We start from the raw sequence: 13,873 nt of genomic DNA, 5'->3' as shown, positions 1-13,873 counted from the left end.
TGGGCAGACTTGCATCTCCTAAGTCAGATTTGTTAGGCTGCAGCATCAGCGGGACAATCCTTTGCTAAAAAAGTAGTTCAGACAGTAAATTGTATGTTTGCCACTAGAGGGAGCCAGTGTACTTTAGGTCCTCAGTCCCTTCTTCTCTGGGTACAAATCGAAAGTGAGGTTCTTTTGAAGGAGCTTCCAGAAAGGAGTTTGCTTTGGAAGGAGCGCTGCATTCGGGTTCTTCATGGCATTCACACAACATTGCTAAAACCCAAATGCCAGCCTGTACCCCTCCCCAATTAAAGCCAGATTTTCCCTTTCTGCGAAAACAAAAACAAACAAACAAAAACTCTGAAAAGTAAAAACTTATAAATCTGCCATAGTAGCTGGCTGGTGGGGAGTTTTCTTAGCGCATCCTTTTGGTGGGTAATTTGTCATGTTGTTTTGGTGAGTGGTCACTCTTGGCACACCCACTAAAACCATTTGCTCCTCAGCTGACCACCATTTTGCTTCCAGTAGCCCAAACTTCCCATTTACCGATGTCCACCAATTGCCAGTTTCAGGCACCCTAAATTTCAGAAGGCAAATTCAGATAATCTCAAGATCTTCTACTACTTTTAGAAACAGATGTTTAGAAACAGATGTTGTATTTCCATTCCTTTAAAAAACCCCCACAATGCCTCTATTTTGCTGCTAAGTTTGCTGCTGCACACGTGAAGATTTTTTTAAGGTGCGCACACAAGTAGAGGAATACCTATGCACATCCGTGGAACTGGTAGAACTATTGAAGAGCGTGGGGGAGAATATGTTATGCAATGTGATGTGATGGTCTATTTATGGACCGCATTTTGGTCCAAAGAATGCCAAAGCGATAAACTGCATATTAATACAAAAGGAATATTATATGAATCAATCAAAACAATATAAAATAGCAAAACCACAAAATACCCACCAGTCACACTGGATATATATTTGTGAGCTGCCTTTATGTTTCTCATGGCAGAAGCAACTTCCCAGCCTCTCCCTCTCACTTGGAAGCTGGGCAAATTCACACATTTCCACTCTCATTTAGGAGGAAGCCCACCAACACTCAATCAACTTTGCCCTCCCCATACCCCAAAGGGGGACACACAAAAGGATGACTTCCCTTCTGAGCCAACCCACTTGGGACTGTCCCACCAACGGCAATCTGCCACTAATAGCCCCTTCCAAATAAATAGGCTTCCCTCCTGGAAGTCAGCTATAGCTGTGGCAAAATCTTGCTCTTCACAGGTTGAGTTAGCTGGCCAAATATTCTGGTTAGCGATTAAGGAGAAGGACCAGAGCAAAATGTTCCATCAAGCCCCATCCACTGGACAGGAAACAGCAGAATTTCTGTGAAACATGTGCAAGCTCTCATGCCAATTGCACACACAGAAGAAGCAAATCTGAATGACCCATTTGTGATATGAACCCTCACCTGGAAGTGTCCACCAAAGGAACAGAATGTGTGTGCATCACTCCCCACCCAGCACCCAACCCTGCAGCTTCTTTGGCAGAAGAATGACAGTCGAACCAGCCATTCACTGGTATGCACACCACGCCCCCATGGGCAATGTGCCACGCCCCTAGGACGCACACCATGCCCCCCGGGATGCGTGCCAACCACGCCCCTGCCTGCTCTCCACCCCCAGTGCCAGAGCATGCAGCTTCGCCAATGCTGGCAGGGTTTCAGATGGGGGCCATTCCTAGCCACACTTGGACTTGCCAGAGATTGAACCAGTAACCTCCTCAGCCTAGGGAGCTCTAGGCCACATGACATTTCCATTTTTGATGAAGTTATAGTCCAAAATTTAATTATGAACCCACCAACTGGCGCTCTCAAACAGTGACATGCAGTGAATTTTTTCATAGGGGAACAGTTAGGGCCGGAAGCGACAGCTTGCGAGAGCGATGTCACTCGTGTGACGGTGTTGCGCACGTGAGCACCATGCCTCCCTGCCTAAGCCGGGCAGAAGCTTTCTGGGCTTTGAGAAGGAGGTGCCAAGCTTTAATACTATAAACACTCTTAATTTACCAGGAACATTTTGGGGACTAGCCTAGTCTCCCTATTCCACCGACTACACGCTACTGCTCTCAGACCTTTCTGTTAATAGAGCCTGGACGTCTCTGACAAAGATCTAATTGGGCGCTTATTAACGGCAGCAAGACTAACGATTGCTAAACACTGGAGGGACACAACTGGACCTACTCTTTCCTAGTGGAAAGTGTGGCATATCTCATTTCTAGAGAACCAACCCCAAAATCAAGAGTTTTATGTGGCACTTTGAAGACAGACATATTTGATTCAACTTGGAGCTCTTTTATTAGTTATGTTAATAAGGAACACAACCCACAGCATCCTGCCTCATACTATGTATACATCTGGAATGTTTAGCATCTGTATTTATGGTTTAATACTGTATTCCCATCGTGTTCATGGCACTTACTGGCAATCTTATGCTTTCATATCTTGACGTGTAAACAGTTTTCCTGGCCTTATAGCACAGTTGGTTAGTGTGTGTTGCTGATAACACCAAGGTTGCAGGTTTGATCCCTGCATGGGACAGCTGCATATTCCTGCACTGCAGAGGGTTAGACTAGATGACCCTCAGGGTCCCTTCCAACTCTCTGATTACTTTATATTCTTTGTCTCCCACTTGTAATAGAGCTTTGCTGTTAATATTATGCTGTTTTGCTGTTATTATTATGTTATTATGAAGGATGCACTGTGTGGGGATTGCTAACCTTGTGTGAAGATACAGTGGTGCCTCGCAAGACGAAAAGAATCCGTTCTGTGATTCTCTTCGTCTAGCGGTTTTTTCGCCTTGCGAAGCAAGCCCATTAACGGTTTAGCGGATTAGCGCTATTAGCGGCTTTTAGCGGCTTATCTGCCGATCGGATCAGCTGATAAGTGGCTTAGTGGCTTAGAAAAAGGGGGGGGGGAACCAGCAGGAACTCGCAAGACATTGTCGTCTTGTGAAGCAAGCCCATAGGAAATTCGTTTTGCGAAGCACCTCCAAAACGGAAAACTCTTTCGTCTAGCGAGTTTTCCGTCTTGCGAGGCATTCATCTTGCCCAGCGAGTTTTCCGTCTTGCGAGGCATTCATCTTGCCTAGCGAGTTTTCCGTCTTGCGAGTTTTCCGTCTTGCGAGGCATTCATCTTGCGGGGCACCACTGTAAATAGCTATGTGTTCTATTGTTACTTAGAATCATAAAATCACAGCACCACAGGGTGGGAAGGGACTCTGAGGATCATCTAGTCCAGGGTTTCCCAAACTTGTCTCTCCAGCTGCAATTCCCATCATCCCTGACCCCTGATCCTGCTAGCTAGGGATGATGGGAGCTGTAGTCCAAAAACAGCTGGAGAGACAAGTTTGGGAAACCCTGATCTAGTCCAACCCCTGCAGTGCTGGAATATGCAGCTGTCCCATACAAGGATTGAACCTGCCACCTTGGCATTACCAGCACCACGCTCTGGTCCAGTGATGGCCAAACTTGGCTGTTTTGGGACTACAACTCCCATCATCCCTAGCTAACAGGACCAGTGGTCAGGGGTGATGGGAATTGTAGTCCCAAAACAGCTGGAGGGCCAAGTTTGGCCATCACTGCTCTAGTCTAATGAACTGAACTTGATGCACTGCATTCACCTTTGGAATAACTGTTACTGACTCAAAAATGACAAATATCTGCACTGCTGAAAACAATCAAAAGAGAGCAGATGCTTCCATTGCACTCCTTACCTGATCCCTGGGGAGAAGTGTTGGAGAGGATCCACTTCACAAAGCAACATTTCATCAGAGCCTTGCGGGTGAGCCGCGGCTTCTGCCATTTCACGTTTTCCTTCCTCCCGGGGGGAGTCTGGCCTGGATCACCCAGGAGGCTGCCATCGGTCTCCTTGCTGTCATCCTAAAAGAGAACAGGTACAAGAGGCCTCAGAATGGTGGTTTTCAACTCCTTCTTAGTCAAATACTCCATGTCACACGTTGTGATATCCTGAAAAGCCCCAGCCCCATACCCTCCCTGCTACCAAATAATAATAATAATTTTATACCACCCTTCTTGGTTTAAAATATAAAAACACAAAAATACATACTATTGGAAAAAACAAACAGACAAACAAACCAATCCTACACACACACAGTTTAAAAGACCATAGATTGCTTAATTAGCCAAAGGCGGGGGGAAAGAGGAAAGTTTTGCCTGTCACTTAAACATATATAACGACACGCCTCCCTGGGGAGAGCATTCCACAAGAGGGAAGCCATTGCAGAAAAGACCTGTTCTCATGTTGCCACCCTCCAGAATTCTCATGGTGGAGGCACACGAAGAAGAGCCCCAAATGATGATAGCAGGGTCTGGGGAGAAGCAGTCCTTGATGACAAACTATGTAGTAATAAATTGGTAAAACACAGGGTACACCCTGCCTTTCACACTACTCACAAATTGAAACTGGATTTGTATATTCAGCCCCGAAAAACGGAAGATTCCAAGAGGGATCACAAGACTGAACTGGTCTACCAGGCACTTCCAGACCATTGCTATTTTCAGGTGTGATTCAGTTAGGCAAAGGTAAAGCAAATTCAGGTGACACTATTAAGTTGGTATTGGAATTAAGTCTCAGGTGGCAACACATACACACACCAAACTTTTTGCCATAAAGAAGGTGATGAGGAAAATGCACTGGAAAGTGTGGGTTAACACTGCCTTGATGCAACTCTGTATAACTGCTCCCCAAATACCAGAATGAATGCTCAATAAATACCATATTTTTTGCACCATAACACTCACTTTTTTCCTCCTAGAAAGTAAGGGGAAATGTCTGTGCGTGTTATGGAGCGAATGCCTGCGGGTGGCGGGGGGGATCTGCTGCAGTCGTGAGCAGAGGATCCATGGTTCCCCTTCTTTCCCTCCTCCATGGTTACAAAGCATGGATCCACATGGATCCTCAGGATTTTTGCATTGGGCTACTCCAAACTCACTGTCAGATCACATGTCTGCGGCCACAGCATGAACCACAAAAATCATATATCCACTATTTCGTTTAGAATATTTTTTTTCTTGTTTTCCTCCTCTAAAAACTACGTGCGTGTTATGGTCTGGTGCGTGTTATAGAGCGAAAAATACGGTAGTCAATGTCTTCTATGCTTCCCACAAATTTTGTGAAAAACGAGTGCTCAGTAAACAGGGTGCCTGGAAGCAGCCTGGAAGCAGGGCCCAGGGGATGGCCAGGAGAAGAGGGGAATATGAAGTGGCTGAAGTAAGAGGCTGTAAGCTTCTTGTGGAACTCTTCAAGGTGCTCACAGAGTTCTGGCTAAAAAACCCTGCATTAAATTAGCAATCAGGGGACTCTATGGAGAGATCCAATTTTGACAGAACAACTTGGTTTTTGCATAGTTCATCTTAACTTGCAAGGGAGAAGAAGTTCTGGCAAGTGTTAGAATAATAGAATCATAGAATTGTAGAGTTGGAGATAGATTGAAATTGCAGAGTTTTGAAAAACTAAAAAATAAAGTGCGAGATTGGCTTCATTATTATCAGATAATGGAGGCATATAATTTGGACAAGAAAATTGGCTTCCAGGTGGAAAAATCAAAATTGGAAACAGAACTGTTAGAACCTAAAACCAAGATTCTGTCAAAGATGTATAACTTGCTGTTGAAATGGAATACTCAGGATGAAACGGTGAAATCTGCTATGATTAAATGGGCACAAGATGTTGGACATAACATAATGATGGCTGCCTGGGAACAGTTATGGACCACAGGTATGAAGTTTACGGCATGCAATGCCTTAAGAGAGAATATTATGAAAATGATATACAGGTGGTACATAACCCCAGTCAAGCTTGCAAAAATCTACCATTTGCCCGATAACAAATGTTGGAAATGTAAAGAAACTGAAAGTACATTCTTTCACCTTTGGTGGATGTGCCCAAAGATTAAGGCTTTCTGGGAGATGATATATAATGAATTGAAAAAGGTATTTAAATATACCTCCTTGAAGAAACCAGAGGCCTTTCTCCTGGGCATAGTCGGCCAATCGGTGTTAAAGAAGGACAGAACTTTTTTAATGTACGCCACAACAGCAGCAAGAATACTTATTGCAAAGTATTGGAAGACACAAGACTTACCCACTCTGGAAGAATGGCAGATGAAAATGATGGACTACATGGAATTGGCGGAAATGACTGGCAGAATCCGAGACCAGGGAGAAGAGTCGGTGGAAGAAGATTGGAAGAAATTTAAAGACTATTTACAGAAATATTGCAAAATTAATGAATGTTAGAATGATGTTGGATAGAAATTAAGTGGTTTTCAGCTGAAATACTATAAGGGAATATGGAAAAAATGGATTTTTAATAGGTAAAAATTTAATGCTACAATATATTAAGATTAAAGATCAGGATAATAAGGAGGGAAAGAAATTGCTGAATTAACTAATTGAATTGGAACACAAAAAAGGGAGGTATGAGGAGGTCAGGGAAACAAGGATATGAATATAAGGCATGGAAAGATTGATTCATTATTTCTCTTTTTTCTTTTCCTTTGTAAGTGTTTTTACTTTTTTATTCTGTATTTTGTATTTTATATTTTTCTTGTATTTTTATTTCTGTCTTTTATTTTTGTATTTCTTGTTTTTATGTAATTCTTTTCTCTGAAATTTCAATAAATATCATAAAAATAAAAAAAAGATCCAGGGTCTGGAAACCAAGCCTGATGAGGAACACCTGAAGGAGCTGTGTATGTTTAGCCTGGGGAAAAGGAGACTGCGAAGAGATATGAGAGCCATCTTCAAATATTCAAGGGCTGTCACATGGAAGATGGAGCAAGCTTGTTTCTCCTGTTCTGGAGGAGAGGACTTGAACCCATGGCTTCAAGTGACGAGAAAGGAGATTCCAATTAAACATCAGGAATAACTTTCTGACAGTAAGAGCTGCTCAACAGTGGAACGGTCTCCCTCGGGAGGTTGTAGACTCCTTCCTTGGAGGTTTTTAAGCGGAGATTGAATGGCCATCTGTCAGCTGAGATTCATGCATTGCAGGGGGTTGGACTAGATGACCCTTGGTGTCCCTTCCACCTCTACAATTCTTTGATTCTATTATCATTGCTTGCATGCATACCATCATCATTCCGGCAAAAAGAAAAGTGGAGCAAGTGGTTAATGCACCTCTGCAGTCAAGCTAACTTTCTGAGCCTCTCTTGAGATACTCCATAAATTGGCCCTTTTCCTCAACAACATTCCAAACAAAGGACAGGTTTGGCTTGGCTTCTGTTCTGCTAAGGTGACTACTCTGCCAAAGGGCAGCAAATCCTCACCACACCCTGTTGCAAGCTAGCTGCTGTAGATGCTTCCCTCGCTTCATGCACACCTTGTTTAAAAATAGGCCATGGTGCTGCTGCCGATGTGTTCTGGATTCTAGCCTGCCTGGCTGAAGAGACACAGCGGATGATTCAACCCTCTGAAGTGGTTTTGTGTTCAGCTAAAGCATCTTTAATAGCTGGAGAGCAAGCCTAGCTTTCGGAAAAGTGGGGGAAGCTGTGCATCATTTTCTGAAAAGCACTTTTAACATGCAGGTGCCATTTTAGGTCTGGCTGATGTTACCTCCTTTAAATTCAGATTCCATGTTCCCACTCCAGTTAGCTCATTTTTGCTTCTGGATTTTGCCTCCGGGTCACAGGGACACAGGCAGCTGTATTATTTCAACAAATCTTTTCAGACTATGACTTGCATTAAAACATTTACTCATTTACTGAACTTCTTAAATTAGGTTGTAACTTAGGTCTTAAGGGGTCGTAATGCTTGGTGACAGTCAGCTCTCCAAGGCAGCCAGTTAACATTTGTTATCAAGAGCAGGAAACCCTTTAATCCCCTCTCCCACCCCTGGAAATGTAAAACTTGATGTAATGTAAACCTTTGCCAACCTGATGTCCTCCAGATGTTTTGAACTACAATTCCCATCAGCCCCAGCCTGCACACTGTAGTCCAAGACAATTGGCAGTCACCAAGTTGGTTCAGGCTGTCTTCTTGGCATGTTATGCAAAAAAGCCCTCTGGGCACGGTTTGATGTTTCTATGCCAACAAAATATATTCAATGTAGGTTTTAGCAGAAACAGTGGATCATCCTACATTCCTTCTTAAAACAGGAAGACATAAGGGAAAAAATGATTTGAGATTGGTGAGAACAACAAAGTGCAGTACAGTAGTATCTTGGTTATCAAATGTAATCCGTTCCGGAAGACTGTTCGACTTCTGAAATGTTTGAAAATCGAGGCGCAAAGGTCTGGCTGCAACTGAAAACTGAAAAACACGCAGCGGAACCCGTTCAACTTCTGGTGCGCGTTCGAAAACGGAAGCAATTACTTCCAGTTTTTTGGCATTCGCAAACCGAAACATTCAGAACATAGACCAGCAAATGTTTGTCCAACTGCAGATGACAATGAACTAAGAAGTACATATAACTGACCAGGCAAACAGGTCATTATATTCTATCTATCTTTTTGCTGGATCCTTCTCTCTGTACTCATCAATAATTCAGACAAGCGTCTCCCCCTTTTGTTTTCGGCATTCGCAGGTTGTTCATTATTTATTGGCGTTGGCCTTGTTGCCACCGGCTGGCACACCTGTTTCAAAAGCCAGCGGCACAGGAAGATCAAGCTGCTCTTTGAAGGAGGCCCATTCCGCAAAGAGCCACAGAGTCTCAACAATCCCAAAAAAGGTTCTGTCACAAGACAGTATTTGGTCAGGAGTGGCAGGCAGGGACCATAGCCAGCCTTAGAGTTCAGGGGGCAGGGCACCATAAGGGGGGGGGGTAGTTCATCCCTATGTACATATTTATGTTTTACTTGTATTCATTAAGGCTATAATTAATGATGAGAATGGCCATCATTATTACTGTTACCTGCACAGGCATTGCAGCAGAGCTAGGCCAAGTTGCCAGAGCAAATCATTCTCCTACTTCCGCTCCTATTCTTCACTTCCTTGTCTTCATCCTTCCATCTACCCAGCCTCTGACTGCCTTTCCTGTCCCCTCCCTTTTCTCTTCCTCATCCTCCCTCAGCTCCATTCATTTTCTTGTTCCCTCCATCCTGCTCCACCTCATCCTTCCTTTTTATATTTCACTATTATTATTTTTCTCCCCATCCTACATTTATTCACTTCTCTTCCATTTCTCCCTTTCCCCACTTCTCTCCAGCCACTGTCCCTTCTCTCTGTGTTCCAGATCCTCCAACCAGCAAAACAAGTGCTTTACTCTCCTCTCCCACCTCCCCAATAAGTATGTGTATTTACACAATTTTAAATTGGTGGGAGTATTAGTGCAAAACATCTGTAGGGCACCAGGTTGGGGAAGTCTGTTCTAGAGGGTTCTAACTAGGTGTTTGCTACCTGGCCTGAAATGCCCAGTGTCCCTTCATCCAACTGCTACCTTTGATAGCATGAGGAGCAGGGAAGTAATTCACAAGTCATGAGCCAGGAAAAATCAACCAATCAAGGCAGGGCTTCAGGGAGCTCTGAAGTCCCACTCAGCCAGGAGTCTGCACTCAGCGGCTCAGTGTGAATCATTGCTCAGGGCTTATCTCCTTCTAATCAGCCTCTGTGAGAGTCAGACAGGGATACCAATTCCCTCCCTGCATTGAGGAACAGTTGAAGGAGCGGGGTATGTTTAGCCTAGAAAAGAGAAGATTAATAGGAGACATAATAGCCATCTTCAAATATTCAAGGGCTGTCACCTGAAACACGGAGCAAGCTTGTTTTCTCCTATTCTGGAGGGGAGGTTTCAAGTCACAAGAAAGGAGATTTTGACTAAACATCAGGAATAACTTTCTGACAGTAAGAGCTGTTCAAGAGTAGAACGGTCTCCCTCAGGAGGCGGTGGACTCTCCTTCCTTGGAGGTTTTTAAGCAGAGGTTGGGTGGCCGTCTGACATGGATGCCTTAGTTGAGATTCCTGCATTGCAGGGGGTTGGGCTGGATGACCCTGGATCCCTTCCAACTCTATGATTCTATGTGTAAACTCTAAACAAATCCATAGTGGAGTCCCTTAGACTGTTGGATCGCATCCTGTAGGCCTCCTTCCAGCAACTCCTGCAGCCAAGCTGGTGTCAAATGTCTTGCTCTGTTTTCATTTGGACCCCATCAGCAAGGGCGAGAGGAGGGTCTTGTCATCTGGGCAGCCCAGGACCTCCAGACACACTACCCAGGACTGCACCCACTTTGGTGCTGGTAACACAGCGGTTTAACTTCACCCCTGGAGGCGCACTCCATTGTCTCTCAAGACAGACAGATGCTAACAACAACTGCTGCTGGGTATTCGCACACATGAGGCTTAATACGTGTTTGATGCCTCTTTCATGCACGGTGCTTGTTGATCATCCTGAATAAGAACCTAGGAAGCTGCCTTATACCAAGTCAGGCCATTGGCCCATCTAACTCAGTATGATCTACACTGACTGGCAGTGGCTCTTCAGAGTTGCAGGCAGGGGAAACTGCCAGCCCTACCTGGAGACGGCAGGGATTGAAACTGGACCTTCTGCTTGCAAAGCAGTTGCTCTGCTCTTGTTGTGGGAACAGGCATTCTGGACCAGTGTAAGTTTTTATGGGCTTGCTTTCAAGCCAATCTAAGCCAAAAACACTCCATCCCTCCTGTTTGTGCAAATGCATCTCCAGCCACGGCCCTCTCAAGCTGGAAAAACTTCCATGATCTGCTGGGAGCTGGATTACCAGTTTCTAACATCTTTTATGCAAGTCTACCATATGTTCCGTGGGCAATTGTTCTCAGTTACTTTTCGGCTCCCTTGCAGTAAGAGAGAGGTGAATCTGTCCTTTTCAGTTTCTCTCGGTTTCTAATTTTCCCCATCTTAAATTCAGTTCTCCACATTTCTATATCAATTTGTATTAGTTATCATGAAATTCATTAGCATTTTAGTGCAAATTTATCCTACAGCCTTAGTTTTTACATGCAATTTCCCCTAATATGTTTTCCCTAAAATAATGTGTTTTTATCTGCTATTTTCATTAGTGTGTGCATTTATATGCACACCTTCCCCTAGTACATGCATTTTTGCATACATTTCTTGGCTGGGAGAACTGCTCTGCAAAAATCAGATAAGTGTGAATTTTGAAGGTTGATTTGTATATTGTTTCAGGAAGTGCAAATTAGGTAGGTTCACATTTAAATGCAAACTCATCCCCCCCCCAATATTATAATTGCAATTGACATAAAAATGGGGGGGGGAGAGTCATTCCCAATTTTCAGCTTTGTGCTTTTGTTTAGTGCAAAAAGCAGTAAGAGGAAGCAACCTCTTGAACCAGTGAATCCGTGGTCTTTCTCTGGGTCATCTTTTCACACTCTGAGCTGCTACCAACACAAGTGTGCACTTAACAGGCTCTACAGACAATCCAGGTTCCCTGACAAGCACATCCCTGTGACACATGCAAACATATTATTTGCTTCATTCATACTTTATGCTTTTAAACGTACACCTAAAGCAGATAATGGGTGAAGGGTCTTCATTGCTTGTCTTCTTCTGCCATGATAGTCATGTTCTGCCTGCACTGTCAGAAGCAACAAACCTCTGGACGCCAGTTGCTGGGAACTGGAAAGGTGGGGTGGGGTGGGGTTGGGCTCAGGCCCGGCTTATGGGCTTCCCCTTGGGGCATCTAGTTGGCCGTGGAGATGGGCCCTTGGCCTGATCCAGCTGAGCTGTCCTTACAAAGTCAGTGTAGTCTTATGGGCTATTGCATTCATCCCTTGTTAACCTCCCCTCCCTTCTCCTGATGTCTTCCTCCTCATTCACCCCTTTGTGTAACTTTAGACTAGCATAAATTTAATGAAGGCAAGGACCTGTTTTACTTGTTTGCTTATGTCGTTCTATAAATAATATCCTAAAGGCTCTCAATGGCCACTAGCCATGCTGGCTATGCTCTACGTCCAGGGCTGGAGGCTGGATGTCTCTGAATACCGGCTGCGGGGAATCACAAATGGGGAGAGTGCAGTTGTGCTCACGTCTTGTTTGGGAGCCTTCCTACTAGGGCATTTGGTTGGTCGCTGTGATGACAGGATGCTGGACCAGAGAGATGCTTTGGCCGATACAGCAGCCAGGCTCGTCTTATGTTCTCTCTCTCTCTCTCTCTCTCTCTCTCTCTCTCTCTCATCTGTGCTGCCTGAAAGAGAGGTTGTCCTCCCCCCTCAGCAGAAAAAAGTGGGGGTCAGTTGGCATAGCAGCTGCTTCAGCTGGCAGCTGCTCTTTGAGATAAGAAAGGCATCAGTCGCTGAAGCTGGCATTGGGTTCACCCAAGAGGACTGTGTGGCATAAGAAGAAGGAGACAAATGGAGAAGGAGATAGTGGAATGGTGGGGTCAGAGGCTAATAGGAAGCTCTGGAGTCCAATGTGGGGGGAAGCAAGAATAGTTTGAGCAAAGGGAAGGGGGAGAAATTTCAGATTTGGGGGGAGAGGCCAAGTCTCACTGCCAGACTTTCCCAACCTTGCGCCCTCCGCCTGTTTGGTACTACAACTCCCGTCAGCCCCAGTCAGTATGTAGGTTGGAGGTGGCTGATATGGGTTCTTCCGCTGCACAATGAGTGTTACAACTTCTCGTTCAGGGATGGATAGCTTTTGGGCCTCCAGATGTTGCTCGCAGCATTCCTGACCATTGGCCATGTAAACTGGAGCTGGTGGAAGCTGGGCTCTAAAAACATCTGGAGGGGCACAGGTCCCACAACCCAGGTTCATTCTTGCAACAGCCCTATGAAACATGTTGCTATTATTCAGATTTTACACATTGGGAAACAAGTCTGAAAAAGGTTGCTTGTGGTCACCCAGATAACCTGTAGCTAAAACAGTAAGAAATGATCCTTAGAACTTATGCGGCACTTTCCAAGTGTTCAAAGCACTACACGCCCATGTATCAATTTGTATCATTTTTGTAAGGAAACCCTGGATTATTATCATCCACATGTTACAGATGGTGTTGTGAGCATGTCTCTTAAAGTGAAGGATGCTTGGTCGAAGGACACAAAACAAGTCTGTGGCTGAGTTGAGATATTCAGCCTCAGACTTAGTCCTGTAACCGACCAGCTGATTCAAGCAGTGCAGGAATCAAGGTCTTCAAGCTCCAAGTCTTTAGCCCACCCCCATCTCTGGTTGACTTGCAGTGAGGGAGGTTGGATTCTGCTGTGGTATTTTCTTATGGATATTCTAAGCTTGCAAGCCACTATGGCTCAACCCACTTCACTCTGAAGGCTTTCTCAGATATCATGATGAGCAACCACAGTGAAACAGAATCACAGAGGTTGTAGAGTTGGAAGGGACCCCAAGAGCCCTTTGTCCAGCTCCCTGCAGTGCAGGAATCATGACTTGATTGGAACAGCCTCAGAAGCAAGTTCACACATGCAGGCTCTCCCCTCAAGGAGAGCACCGTGGTGCACATGTGGTGAAATGGCCGTCACCGGTCAAAATGCCACAGACAGAATTGGGGGCATGGCATGTAGGTACTTCCCAGACTCAGGGCACAGGCCTATCCATTTGCCTCTGATCATGTTATGATGGTGGATGGCTCAGGTCTCAACCGTGATTTGAAGGGAGCTCAGACATCTTGTCAGCAAAGAAAACAATATGATTAAAAGTGGTGGGGAAGAGCAGGAAATCTGAGAGTGGGACCCCTGAAAACAGCCCTGGATAGAAATCTTTTTCACATTCCCTTTTCAGTGAAATGAATGCAACTTATGTTATGTAAATAACATAACTTATGCAACTGACATTAAATAGTGGACAGTGAGACGAATAACATACAATTTGGGAGAAACCAAACTGCAGCAGAACAGAGACAGCACTGATTGTAACCGATACAGGTGAGAACAGCCTTCT

General features: G+C 44.7%; 1 protein-coding gene across 2 annotated transcripts in view; it reads right to left on the bottom strand.

The window, feature by feature from the left end:
- Positions 1-13,873, bottom strand: part of KCNIP3 (potassium voltage-gated channel interacting protein 3) — a 135,151-nt gene that overhangs the window by 107,203 nt on the left and 14,075 nt on the right. For both annotated transcript variants that reach the window (XM_083514387.1, XM_083514388.1), the window contains exon 2: positions 3,750-3,915. In XM_083514387.1, coding sequence (XP_083370513.1) covers positions 3,750-3,915 — 166 coding nt within the window. The remainder of the gene's footprint in view (positions 1-3,749; positions 3,916-13,873) is intronic.

This window comes from Podarcis liolepis (assembly GCF_965112155.1).
Source record: "Podarcis liolepis genome assembly, chromosome: 7".
In the NCBI taxonomy this organism is placed as follows: Eukaryota; Metazoa; Chordata; class Lepidosauria; order Squamata; family Lacertidae; genus Podarcis; species Podarcis liolepis.
The sequence above is the reverse complement of the archived record's forward strand: the minus strand, read 5'-3'. Positions and strand labels throughout refer to the sequence as shown.